The following is a 13,017-nucleotide window of genomic DNA, read 5'->3' as shown; positions in this document are numbered from 1 at the left end:
AAAAAAAATACTGTTAAGGAAGAAATAAAATAAGAAAGGAATTAGCCCAAAAATTACAAGTTATATACAGATTAAAATAAATTCCATCAGGAAAAGAAACAATCCTTTTATTATTTTCAGTTGGCCCCTGTGGGAATAATTTAAAGGCCAAGCGCCTGGGCAGGGCTGTGCTGCAGCCGCTGGAGTGGGGATGGGATGGGATGGGATGGGATGGGATGGGATGGGATGGGATGGGATGGGGTGGGATGGGATGGGATGGGATGGGATGGGATGGGATGGGATGGGATGGGACGGGATGGGATGGGATGGGACGGGGTGGGATGGGATGGGACGGGATGGGATGGGATGGGATGGGATGGGATGGGATGGGATGGGATGGGACGGGACAGGGTGGGATGGGAGGGGATGGGATGGGAGGGGATGGGGTGGGATGGGATGGGGTGGGATGGGGTGGGATGGGAGGGGATGGGGTGGGATGGGATGGGATGGGATAGGATGGGGTGGGATGGGATGGGACGGGACGGGATGGGACGGGACGGGACAGGGTGGGATGGGAGGGGATGGGGTGGGAGGGGATGGGGTGGGATGGGATGGGGTGGGATGGGGTGGGATGGGATGGGATGGGATGGGATGGGATGGGGTGGGACGGGACGGGACGGGATGGGATGGGATGGGATGGGATGGGATGGGATGGGATGGGAGGGGACAGGGCTGTCCCTCTCCTCTGCAGAGCTGGGATTCCTCTGGCGGTGTCGGCTCTCAGGTTTCACCTGCCCAAGAGCTTTGTGCAAACAAAGGGGGCCCTGGGCCCTGGCCAGGCCGATGTGGTGACATTGGAGTGGTGACATTCCCCGCTGCTGCAGGTGGCCAGCTCCTGGCTATGACTGGAATGGCAAACTCAGGGCTCAGGGCTGGGCGAGGACATTCCAACTGGGATTTGCATTGACCAGATGTGCGAGAGCTTTGTCCACATCCACGCAGTGTCTCTGATTGCCACACTTGATTTAGGCTTCCTTTTTCTTGGAATAAGTGACATGGGCAATGCCATGGGCTGACAAACTCCTGGTCCATGGGCTCACAAACTCCTGGCATGAAGAACAGACTCCAGGCCCCCACCAAGCTCATCCAGCACAGCGTGTGCTGTCAGCAAGGAGGCACCAGCTCTGCAGCTGAGTGCTGGAGCCCAGCGTGTTTTCCCCTGGCAAACAGTCATTTACAGTAAAACACCACGGAAAATTCAAATTTAAAAAAATAATTCAAGTGAAGTGGCGCATCCACAGGAGGCCCAGTCTCAGGAGAGCCGGGCACTGTCGGCCATCAGTCCTGACAGCACCGTGGTGCAGCTTCCCATAAATATTTATGCATGAATACCTGATTTGGACCACGATTGCAGCGCCCTCCCCAAGCCCAGCACCCAAAAGATGAAGGCCAGCAATGTGTCACGAGCTGTCAAAGTCCACTGTCCCCTGGCCAGAACTGATCCCTTCTGAGCTGGTCCTCTGGTCTCTGGCCAAAGGCATGCACCGGTGTAGGCACACGTGTCCTCACGGCCAGCCCGCGCTGGCACAGTGAACTGGTTATAACTGGGCGCTTCGGCCTCGATCAGACCACCCCAAAAGCAGCAGCTGGGGTTGCCAGGAGACAGGAGCTGCTCATGTGGCTCATAAATGAGTTCATTACAGGTCATTGGCTTCTTCAGGTGGCTGCTTGGTTAAACCCAGGGAGTGCTCCCCGGAGCAGGACCTACTTCTCTGCTGGCCGGAGCCCCTCCAGGGGTGGTGGTGGCCTGGTGGGTGGCAGGGACTGAGTGGCTGGAAGGGAAGACAGGACAGGTCAGTCCTCGCTGCAGACAGCCCTGCTGCAGGACTGACCCTTCACACCCTGCCCTGCTGGGGGGGCACAGCCTCCTCCCCATTCCCCTCCCCACTGGGAGCACTGGTTGCAGTCTCTGGGTTTAGGTCAGACCCTCCTGCCCCCCACCCCCCTGTCCAGCACCCACGGGGGTCACTCTGAGCCAACAGGTTCAGTCATGGTTTGGGCAGAAATGAGGAGTGTGGGGGTTCCGCTGCGGTTCCATGGGATCATTGTTCCAGCGTGCTCCTAAGAGGGTGGGATTTGTGCCCTGGCTTTACCAGGGGCACATTTGTGGCCAGGCTGCTAAACAGCTTTATTTCTGAGGCTTCATAAACCTCCCTCATGGCTGCAGCGACAGCAAATGGGTCAGACCAACCGAAGGGCTTGGCAAGAGGCAGGTGCTACCCTAAGTGACTGGACTGAGTTGATTTACTGCTCCCAAACCCAACCCCCGGAGCAGCGCCCACAGCCCGAGCAGGGTACAGCATTCCTGCGGGTTCTGCTGTGGGATTCCCCAGCGGCTGCAGCCGGTGGCATTGGCTGCACTTGTCCCTGCCCTGCCCTCACCTTCCCGGCATGTGGGTCCCGTGTGGCCGTTCAGGCAGAGGCACTGCCCGTTCCTGGCGTTGCAGTAGGAGCTGCTGGGGGCACACTGGCAGGCCAGGCGGCAGTCGGGGCCGAACTGGGTGGGCCGGCAGTCTGCAGAGGGTACAGAGCTGCTCAGGCTGTTGCCCGTGGCAGCAGCCAAGCAGGAATGCTCAGAGCTTTCCCGGGATGCTGCAGAGCTTTGCGGTGAAGGCTGGGTGTGGGATAGGGCAGAGAGAGCTTTTTGCCGTGGTGACACGGGACGTCAGAACATCCCCAGGATGTTCCTTCAGCCTTTAATCCTCAACCTTTTGGCCGTGTCAATCTGAACACGCGGGCTCTGGCGGCTGGGGGAGAATTTGCATTCAGATCTCACTGCAAACAGGGGCCAGAGAGGAGAGTGCCACTGCCCCTCTCGCTCTATGAGGTGACACACACCAGAAAAAAAAGCCCTTTCCAGCTTCCTGGCAGCAAAATTCCCCTCACACAGCCCCCTTCCTCCGCTGGCCAGCTGTGCCTCAGCTCACCTGCAGCACACGTGGGGCCGGTTTTGCCCGGGGGGCACAGGCAGCGCCCCGTGGCCGGGTCGCAGGGGACATCGCTGGGGCAGTCACAGAGCCGCTGGCAGCCCTCGCCGTAGGTGCCTTCCTTGCAGCCTGTGTGAGACATGGAACACATCACCCGCACTCGTGCCCACCCCTCGGGATCCGCCGGGAAGGGGACGAGGCTGGGCGGTACCTGTGTGACAGCGCTCGCCCCGCAGCCCAGGGGGACACCGGCAGCGCCCGGTGGCGGGGTCACAGCCGGCGCCGTGCTCGCAGTCGCAGCGCTCCCGGCAGCCCGCTCCGTGGAAACCCGGGGGACAGCCTGGGACGGGAACAGCTCGTTAGAGCGTGCGTGGGTGCAAGCCCGCAGCAGCGCCTCGGTCAGCCCAGCAGGGAGAAGCAGCGAGCCTTTCTGCCCGAGAAGTGCCCAGGCAAGCGCCGTGGCGGTGGCAGAGCCCCGCGTTCAGCTGCCGAGCACCATGCGCGGCTGCACGGCATTTGCTCGGTAGCCAGCACCTCCGGGCAGTGTGTGCCTTGGCAGGGCACCGCGGTGGCCGTGGGGTCACGCAGAGATCAGGAATCACCTCTCTGCCGCTGCTGCCTGGGAAGCGCTCGCTGCGAACCACTGGGAAAGGGAGAGCCCCGCGGTGTGTGGCACTGGTGTCACACCCGTGTCCCGCGGCCCTGCTCTCCGGACGAGCTTTAGAAACCGCGCCCCGCCCCAAGCCGAGGGTGTCCCCGCCGCCAGCACTCACTGTGCTCGCACAGGGGCCCGTAGTGGCCGGCGGGACAGCGGCAGGTCCCCGTGGCCGGGTCGCAGCTGGCGTTGTGCAGGCAGGAGCAGCGCAGCTGGCAGGAGGCACCGAACCTTCCCGGAGGGCATTCTGCGGGCGAGAGGGAGCGGCAGAGCTGCTCAGCAGCCCCACACCTGCGCTTCAGAGGGCTGCGGTGAGGCACGGGTGGCACAAGAGAAACTGGACCCAGTATGTGAGCTCCACAGTTACTGGGTCGGTGCAGGACAATCCATCCGGACCAGGGTTACCTAATTCGCAGGATTTCCCCGTCCAGCCCGGCGCACACGAGCAGGAGCCATCGGCGGCGTCACAGAGCCCCCCGTTGTGGCAGGAGCAGGGCTGCTGGCAGCCCACCCCGTACCGGTGCTTCTCACAGCCTGCGGGGGCAGAGGCAGCGGTGGTGGGCACAGGGACCGCGAGCAGAGATCTCAGGGCAGGGAAATGAGTTCCTGCTCAGGACCTCTCCCAACCCACTGCCTGACAGTCCTGATGCACAATCCTACGGTCCGTACTTGCCTTGCTCACACATGGGGCCAGCTCTGCCTGGAGGGCACACACAGTCTCCGGTGACGGGGTCACAGGGAACACCGGCCCCGCAGGAGCACAGCCCTGCACAGTCCTGGCCGTAGCGGCCAGCGGGGCATCCTGGTGGGAGGAAAACCTTGGTCACGCCAAAGCAGGGCTGGGGAGGTGGGAGGTGGGAGAGGGAAAGCTTTGCAGAGCACTGGAGCTGAGCGATGGGAGGCAGAAGGAACCTCCAGCCCTGCACTGCTGTATCACGGAACCATGGAATGGTTTGGATTAGAACAGACCTTAAAGATCATCTGTTTCCAACGCCCTGCCATGGGCAGGGACACCTTCCACTAAGCCAGGTTGCTCCAAGCCCTGCCCAGCCATGCCCATGTACAGCGAGGGCACGGTGTGTCAGGAGAAATCACTTTATCATAAAATAAACGGAGCAGGGAAATGTTTCCGTGGCTGACAGCAAAAACCATCAGCTGTGGGCTCATTCCCTGGGACACAGCAGGAGGGCCCTGCAGCCAGCACAGGTGCTGAAGGGACGCAAGGAGCTTTTCTCAGGAGTCAGTCCCTGGTCCGCTGCTCATCCTCCACAAGGTCAGCAGCCCTTCTGTGGGCAGGATCTGCATCTCCCACCCCTCACCTCCCCCTGAGGAGGCTCCCCTGCTTTCCCATCCCCTCTGGCTGAGCCAGGGCTCACCGATGCCGCAGTCAGCGCCGATGAAGCCTGCCGGGCAGTGGCACATCCCCGTGGCAGTGTCACACTGGCCCCCGTTCTTGCACTGGCACAGCCTCTCACAGTCACGGCCGTACCACCCCGGGGAGCACTCTGAGGGGGCAACAGACAGCAGCCTCAGTGCCCAAAAATATGAGCACAAGGTCCAGACACCCCGGGAAAATCCACCAGGTGGGTTTGCGTGGGTGTTTCACCAGGGAGGAGGCAGAGAGCTCTGCTGGGAGCGGGTCTGTGCCAGGCTGGCACCACCCAAGGGGTTCTGATCCACTCTGTCACACAGAGCAGCCCCAAAGCACCCAGAACTCAACCCACACGCCTCCCTCACAGCACCGGCATTTCAGCATGCAACAGCCTGCAAAGGGGATGCAGCGGGACCAGAGCAGGACTCACCCAGCTGGCAGGTGGGACCGTGGAAGCCGGGGGGGCAGACACAGGCCCCGGTGACAGGGTGACACTCCTGGGTGGCTCCAGCACACTGGCAGATCTGAGCACAGCCCTCCCCGAAGGTCCCTGGCAGGCAGGCTGTGAGGAGACACGGCACCAAGGTGGCTCAGGAGCCATCCCACCCCTCTTTGCAAGGCTTTTTTTTTTCCCCCCTTTTTATTTTTAGCCAGGATTTAGAGAGCCTTTTAAGGCAGTAAAAGTTCTCCGTCACCCAAAAAGCAAAGCGACCCACATGCAAAAGGTTCCTTCACTCCAGGAAATACTTAGATTGAAAGGAAAAGCAAGTACTTAAAGGCATTAGGTGCCTTTTGCTATGCCAGCCCCACCTGCCCTCACATTTCTGCAAGAGATGGCAAATCCAGCACTGTTCTCTGCATGAGGAATGTGCTCACGCACCTCTGTCTCTTCCAGGCTTGCTCATACCCACAGGAGCTCATTTTAATAGTGATTTATTGCTAATCCTCTGGATAAATACCCAGTTCTGATTTCCCACTTGGCTCCCTCTGCCCCGCTAACATTCCGCAGGCATGTGCCCAGCCGCCAGACTGGGAGTCACTCCTTGGCACAGCTCTGCTCGGGCTGGTTTCCCTTGTTTATCTTTTTCTTTCCCCCCCTTCTATTTTCTGTAGGAATTGCTTGACCCCTCACGTTCCCAGAGCCTGGCAGCAGAGCTGTAAGAGGTTCATTCCCATCTCCGTACATTTTTCACATCCAGAGCCGGTCAGTCCCGGCGGGCAGCCGCACTGGCCGCTGACATGGTGGCAGGGCACTCCCAGGGGACAGGCGCAGCGGCTGGCACAGTTCTTCCCAAAGAAGCCTGGCAGGCAAGCTGTGGGAAAACAAACAACGGGATGTGAGTCTCCTGCCTGGATTTTAAGTTAATGTTAATGCCTGGAAGGCATCAGAACCCGAGGGGCTCCTGCCCCAGTGCCAAGCCAGCCCAACAGCCTCAAAATATATTGCCACAACTTGTAATTCTCATCAAAAATGAAGCTCCCCTCCTTCCCAGGCTCTGGAGCATCTGCTGTTTCCCTGGATTTCCCTTACCCAGGGGTGTTCCTCACCCTTCTCGCAGCGCCGGCCCCTCCAGCCACGGGGGCAATCGCAAGCGCCAGTGACGTGGTGGCACGAGATGTTGTCCCCACAGTCACAGAGCTCCTCACAGCGTGCCCCAAACAGCCCCTCTGGACAAGCTTCAGGGATGAAAACACAGGAGAGAGGACAAGTTGCACAAAAAAAGTGACTTTTTGGGGCTTTTTCCAAGTAGTTCCACAGCTGACTGGGCCTGTCCCTTGTGCACACACAGGCAGCCTGAAATACAGCCCTGGGGAGCTGATAGGACCCTAGCTTGTTCTTTTAAAAAAAAAACCAACATAATTTCTACCTTTTGGGTGGGTTTCTTCATTAATTTGTATTGAAAGAATTTATAGAAGTGCTTAGCACTGCCTGGTGCTGCTGAGGCTGCGTGTGGGGCTCTGAGAGCCTGTGACGATGCTGGGAGGGGACGCTGTGCCTCGGGATGCAGCAGGACCCAGCGAGGTGATTTGTGTGGCCAAGCCTCAGCTGCCAGCTGATTTACAGCCTCCTGAAGGGAAGAACATTCCCAGCAGGAAACCTGAAAGCGGCTGGTGGCAGCTGAGGCTCCAGTGGCAGCTCCCTTGTGCCAGACTTCAGCTGGCAAGTGCTGCCACTGGACTTTACGCCCTGATTTAGGGATGTGCCAGGCTGGGGTGTCATGACCCCAGAAGGGAAGAAGCTTGTGGATCTCTGCTTGGTGTGCTGATGCGTGAGGAGGTCCCTGTCACTGCTCTGAAGGCCAAGAGCCTTTCCAACCTTTCCTCGTGGGAAGGAGATTGCCAGGGTGTGTCATAGCTAAGGACACAGCAGACACGGAGCCACCAGGGGACAGATGGCGTGGTTTGCTGGGGCTTGGGAGCAAAGCCAGGCCCCGAGGGTCAGTGTGATACAAGGACACACAGGAGGAAGAATGGGAAGGGGATGATTCTTCTGTCACCCACTGTGGCAGAGGAAGATCCTCCTCTGGCACTTTGGTTTCACCCTGCAGGGTTGCTGTCCTGCCCCCATCCCTGCCTGGGGCCTGTGGCTCTGCACTGATGCCTGGGGATCTGTGCCTTTGGGAATCCATCCCCCTCCCACCAGCACTGCCACAGGCTGCTCTGGGTGTGCACCAGCACTTTCAGGACAGCCCTCAGAGGACAGGAACCAGATGGGGTTGGAACTGGATGATCCTTAAGGTCCCTTCCCACCCAAACCCCTCTTGGGATTCAATGGAAGGAGAAAGCGCAGCAATGGGCAAAACCGGGGCACAGCCAAACCCACGGACCTGCCAGCTCCCTGCTGGGCCAAAATCTGAATTTTATGTCTTTGCTTAAAACCCCAGAGCCTCCCTGTGCAGCACCAGGTGCTGCCAGAGCCATCGATGCCCAGACCAGAGCCCCCCGCGCCCCACTTACGTCTCTCGCACTTGTCGCCGGTCCAGCCGGGCTGGCAGAAGCAGTGCCCCGTCCGGCGGTCACAGAGCCCCCCGTGCTGGCACTCGCAGCGCTGCTGGCAGTCCAGGCCGTGCTGCCCCTGGGCACAGGCTGGCAGGGGCACAGGGTGAGACACTGCCCCAGCTCCCACCCTCCCAGCTCCCACCCTCCCAGCTCCCACCGCCCCACCCGCACAGGAAGGACTGTGCACCCCAACCCCTCGCACGTCACCTCCAACCTTCAGAGGGACTCCAAACCAGGACCTGTTTGCCCCAGAGCCATTTCCCCAGCTGTTTCCTCACCCAGCTCGCAGGCCAGCCCGGTCCAGCCCGCAGGGCAAGCACAGGCCCCCGTGGCCGGGTCACAGGTGCCGCCGTGCTGGCAGAGGCAGCGCTGCTGGCAGTTCTTCCCGTAAAAACCCGCCGGGCAGGCTGAGGGAGAAGCAGGACAAACATCCCAGTCAGGACACAGCTCTGGAGGCTTGTGCCACGCTGCCAGAGCCGTGGGTGGATGGTCTGATACAGAGCCACGCTGATTTTGATGCAAGAGGAGCCAGTGACCCCCCCAAGGCTGCTCAGCTGCCCACAAAATGACTTTTGGTATTTCACCCGCTTGGGTAAGAGGCAGCAGCATTCCGCCCACCCCGAGGAATGCATTCCTTCCTGAGCTGCCAGGGAAGGCAGGCTGGGCTGGGAAGGGTTACCTTGCTGGCAGGTGGGTCCCGTCCACCCCTCTGAGCAGAGGCAGCGGCCGCTGATGTGGCTGCAAGAGGCGTTGTTGAAGCAGTGGCAGGTCTGGCTGCAGTCCTGGCCGTACCTGTTCTCCTGGCATGCTGCAGGGGAGCAGAGCAGGCAGGAATGGTGGGCAGGGGGTGGGAATTAGAGCAGCCAGGCTCCTACCAACCATGCCAGGGGCTGGGAGAGGACCTGATGCTGGTGCTTGGCTGCTGTGTGAGGTGGTTTTGTGGTGTTACAGGGAAGTAATGTGTCCTACAGGCCAGACATCTGAACACAGACACTGCCATCACTACCTATTTGGAAGTTTTTTCCTCATTGTATCCAACCACAACATGCTCAGGCAGAGCCCCCCACTCTGAATTCAAATTAAATCCCACACAGAGAAAACCACAAGTGGGGAACAGCCAACCCAAACCTCCGTATCCTATGACCTGGCAGCAGAGACAGCCCTGGCTCCAGAGTGCCCGTGGAGGGCAGGGTGGGCACCTGGGCACAGACACCTACCCTGGGCACAGCGGGGGCCGGTCCAGCCGGGGGGACACTGGCACTGTCCTGTCACAGGGTCACAGTGGGCACCATTCAGGCAGTCACAGGCCTGCCGACATTCCAGTCCATAAAATCCATCTGGGCAGGCTGTGGAAAGCAAAGGAGAAATCCACACAAAATGCAGAGCTGGAGCTCTCCCAGTGGGAAAAGGTGTCCCTTGGTGGCCTTTGTGGCCGACGTGAGGCTGCACTGGTGTGACAGCCACTGCTAAGGGCAGCACATATTAGATGTGAGTCCACTGTGGACATTTCAGGTACAGGAGAGGGCAGTGGTGGATCAGGAGAGTGATGGCATGAGGCTCCTGACCATGGAGAGGCTGCTGGGGGAGCCAGATCCCTGCATCCAGGGACCCCTCCAAGAGGCTGCTCCAAGACCCTGTGTGCAACACGTACACCCTCGGGTGACCACACCAGCTGTACAACCACTGGGTCACCTATTATTTACATTTCCATAGTCTTTTTTTGTTTCCCTAGACCTTTTCCCTCCGTAAATAAAACCAGAGACAGCAGCTTGCAGACTTGTTCTCCCCATGACCATCCTGAGGGATTCTCTTTGCTGTAGTGGGAGAGCAAAGTCAGACAGGGAGCACAAACGGTCTGGGATGGAGCCCTGGTCCCCAGGTTGAGGTACTCACCGTGCTCACAGAAGGTTCCCCGCCAGCCCGGGCCGCAGGTACAGGCCCCGCTGACGTGGTCACAGGTTGCTCCGTTGTCACACTGACACTGGTGCCGACAGCTCAGCCCAAACCACCCTTCCGGGCATTCTGAAAGAAATGAGACTGAGGAGCCTGACCTTTCCCAGGTCCCAGGGAAGCTATCCTAAGGCAGGGGCCCGGACTCTGAATGGAATAAAAATACCTGGCAGCTTCTTTTTTGATAACAGCCAGCGGGTTCCAATCTGCCCCTAACAGGTGTGTACCCACATCACCCAGCCACCCTGGGGACAGGACCAGCACCCCAGCCAGGGAAGGGGACTGGGCTGGCCCAGTGCCTGGAACACCTGCAGCCCCTGCTGGGTGTAAGGGCAGGCAGGGCAGGGGCAGCACTCACTCTGCTCGCAGTGGCTGCCCGTGTACCCGGCCTCGCACAGGCACTGCCCGCTCTCGGCGCTGCAGCTGCCGTCGCTGTTGCTGCAGTTGCAGGTGTGGGCACAGTCGGGGCCCCAGTGGCCCAGGTCACAGGCTGGAAAAACACAGCAGGAGCCTGTCACTGGTGTGTACCCGAGAGCACGGCGTGGGCACAGTCTTTGCCAGCAGTCACAACGTCCCTCGGGCACAGGGACAAGCACGGCTGCAGAAAGACCAGTGGCACTGCCAGCACTGGGCACACAGCAGAGAAACCAAAAGGATTTCAGAGAGATTCCCTGGCAGAGGCACGGCATGCAGATGAGAATGGAGCGATGGCAGCATAGCTTGGCACGGGTCAGAGTGGCCCAGGAGGGAAGGTGACAGAGCACGGGTGCCGTACCTCGCTGGCAGTGGTGCCCCGTCCAGCCGGGCGGGCAGCTGCACGTCCCGGTCACCGGATGGCAATGTCCCTCGTTCCCACAGCTGCAGCTCAGCTGGCAGTTGGGGCCGAACCAGCCGGGTGGACACACTGCCAAGGGAAACAGGGAGGGACCGCAGGAGGCTGCTGGAACCTCGGCCCTCGGCAGAGCCGCTGGATCCCGCAGTGCTTCGGCTGAGCCACGAGCACTGCCACAGCTCTGACACCCCGAGTGCAGGTGCTGAGCAGGACGAGGGGCTCAGCATTTTGCCTCCCTTTCTGCTGCTGCAGAAGTTACCACTGTGGAGAGGGGACTAGAGGGACTTTGAAGTCCCCACCCTGCACCCCAATGAATGAGGGAACAGAGATGTGCACAGTGCTCAGCCTGCCCTGCTGAGCGTGGCAGTGCCTGTCGGTCACTGGATGCTCCAGGTCAGCAGAAACGCCCCCCATTCCAGCTGGAAATGGACATTCCAGCTGAGGGACCCACCCCAGCCCACACTCACCATCCTGGCAGCGCTGGCCGGTGTAGCCGGGTGGGCACAGACAGGTTCCGGTGACAGGGTCACAGCTGGCGTTGTTGGCACAGTCGGGGCAGATCTCCTGGCAGCCCGGTCCCCAGAGACCCTCAGGGCAAGCTGGAGCGTGAGCAGACAGAGAACACACAGCACCGGGATCAGAGCCCAGGTGGCAGAGGGAAATGTCTGCCCTTTTGGGCTCCCTCTCGCCGTCATTGCTGTGCTCATGCAAGACGTGGACTTTTGTTCGCAGCACGTGGCCACCAGCGAGCACAGCACGGCCGTGCCTGTTCCACAAGCAGCGTGCGAGCCCTCTGTCAGCGCTATTCTGAGCTCGCTCCAGGGTTTTCATGCCAATTTTGGATTTGCATCCACTTGCAGGGAGCTCCAAGGGCTCCTCAGTGGGAAATGGTGCTGCTGGCACAGGGACTCCGCAGCTGCTGTCACACCACGGACAGCACATCAGTCACTGCTCCAGGACCCGCTGTGAGTCGCAAAGGAGGAGCAAAAGGCTAAGAACTGCTAAAACTAGGGCAAGAATCCTTCTCCAACTGGTCCAACTGCTCCAGGGCCTGGAAAAAAGGCAGCTTGAAATGTACGGTAAGCACTGTGCACACGTAGTTTCGTTGCTCAGCCAAACTCTTAGGAGAGGGACATCTCTATGTGACTAACACCTTCCAGCTGCTGCAGAATCATGCAAAAGCTTTTCATTTCGGACTCTCTAGTTTTCCAGCAGTTAAAGAGTAATCTGGTGAAGGCAATTAAAAACATGCATGGGTAAAGAAAGTTTCCTCTCCTACGTTAAGGACTGCAACAACCGAAAACATCTCTTCATCTTTTTCATCGTGTGTGTTTGCTTGTGCTTCCCTCAGCCTCGACAGCAGAGCAGGGCTGTTGTTTAGGACTCGCCATCAAAAGCTGCAATTTTTTCTAATTTTCCACTAAGATGATTCTAATTGCACTGGGTGTTTTTAAACTGCATTTCAGCAAAAGAAAAGTTAACGGCTCTACATCTGACTCCCTCCCTCTGTACCTAAATCCCTCTCTCAATGTGTTTGCTCTGCTGCCCGTGCTCACCTTGGGCGCAGTCATGTCCCATCCGGCCGGGTGGGCAGTGGCACTGCCCCGTGCTCCGGTCACAGGATGCTCCTCCACAGGCACAGGGATGCCGACAGCCTGCCCCAAATGTCCCCTCAGGGCACTCTGTGGGAGAACAGCAGAGTCAGAACTTCCCCCTCAAGGTGCCCATGGGCATTTTACCAGCCCAGCCCTGCAGCCCGAAGGAGCCTCTGGGTCTGTGGGGAACAGTCAGCTGTGAGAGGTTCCCACCTGTGCTCCTGGCTTAGTGGGCATGGTGGTGTTTGCTCAACGGTTGGGCTTGATGGTCTTGAAGGTCTTTTCCAACCTTAATGGTTCTGTGAGCCTGGGCGTGACCACTCCGTGGGCCACGCCGGTCACCTCCAGCATTCCCACCACCACTGTGGTCAGTCTGTCCATCACTTCTCTCTTGTTGTGTGTCCTTCCAACAAGAATTTCTTCATGTTGAGTGACCACTCACATCCCCAAAAGCTGAGGCCAAACTGGTCTCCAGTGTTTGGATAAAGATTGTGCCCAAGCCACCCTGCTCTCTGTGGGCTGGGGTGCAGAGCACTGGGGTCACAGCCCCACACTAAACCACCCCTTGGCTTTCCCAAGACACTGTGAGGGTTTTTATCTCCCTGGCTGAATGCCTCCAGGATCTGAGCACCAGGATTTTAAGAATC

The 13,017-nt window shown here is 59.3% G+C and overlaps 1 protein-coding gene across 1 annotated transcript in view; it reads right to left on the bottom strand.

Moving 5' to 3' along the window:
• Positions 1-666: 666 nt before the first annotated feature.
• MEGF6 (multiple EGF like domains 6) overlaps positions 667-13,017 on the bottom strand; it is a 76,437-nt gene continuing 64,086 nt past the window's right edge. The window contains 20 exon segments of the mRNA XM_039564033.1: positions 667-1,811; positions 2,422-2,553; positions 2,967-3,095; positions 3,178-3,306; positions 3,740-3,868; positions 4,027-4,155; positions 4,295-4,423; positions 4,998-5,126; positions 5,424-5,555; positions 6,178-6,306; positions 6,542-6,670; positions 7,952-8,080; positions 8,272-8,400; positions 8,673-8,801; positions 9,211-9,339; positions 9,887-10,015; positions 10,302-10,433; positions 10,719-10,847; positions 11,243-11,374; positions 12,332-12,457. Of these exon segments, the coding sequence (XP_039419967.1) occupies positions 1,744-1,811; positions 2,422-2,553; positions 2,967-3,095; positions 3,178-3,306; positions 3,740-3,868; positions 4,027-4,155; positions 4,295-4,423; positions 4,998-5,126; positions 5,424-5,555; positions 6,178-6,306; positions 6,542-6,670; positions 7,952-8,080; positions 8,272-8,400; positions 8,673-8,801; positions 9,211-9,339; positions 9,887-10,015; positions 10,302-10,433; positions 10,719-10,847; positions 11,243-11,374; positions 12,332-12,457 (2,528 nt within the window). The 3' untranslated portion in view covers positions 667-1,743.

This window comes from Corvus cornix, chromosome 21 (assembly GCF_000738735.6).
Source record: "Corvus cornix cornix isolate S_Up_H32 chromosome 21, ASM73873v5, whole genome shotgun sequence".
In the NCBI taxonomy this organism is placed as follows: domain Eukaryota; kingdom Metazoa; phylum Chordata; class Aves; order Passeriformes; family Corvidae; genus Corvus; species Corvus cornix.
This window is presented reverse-complemented; position numbering and strand designations above follow the sequence as displayed.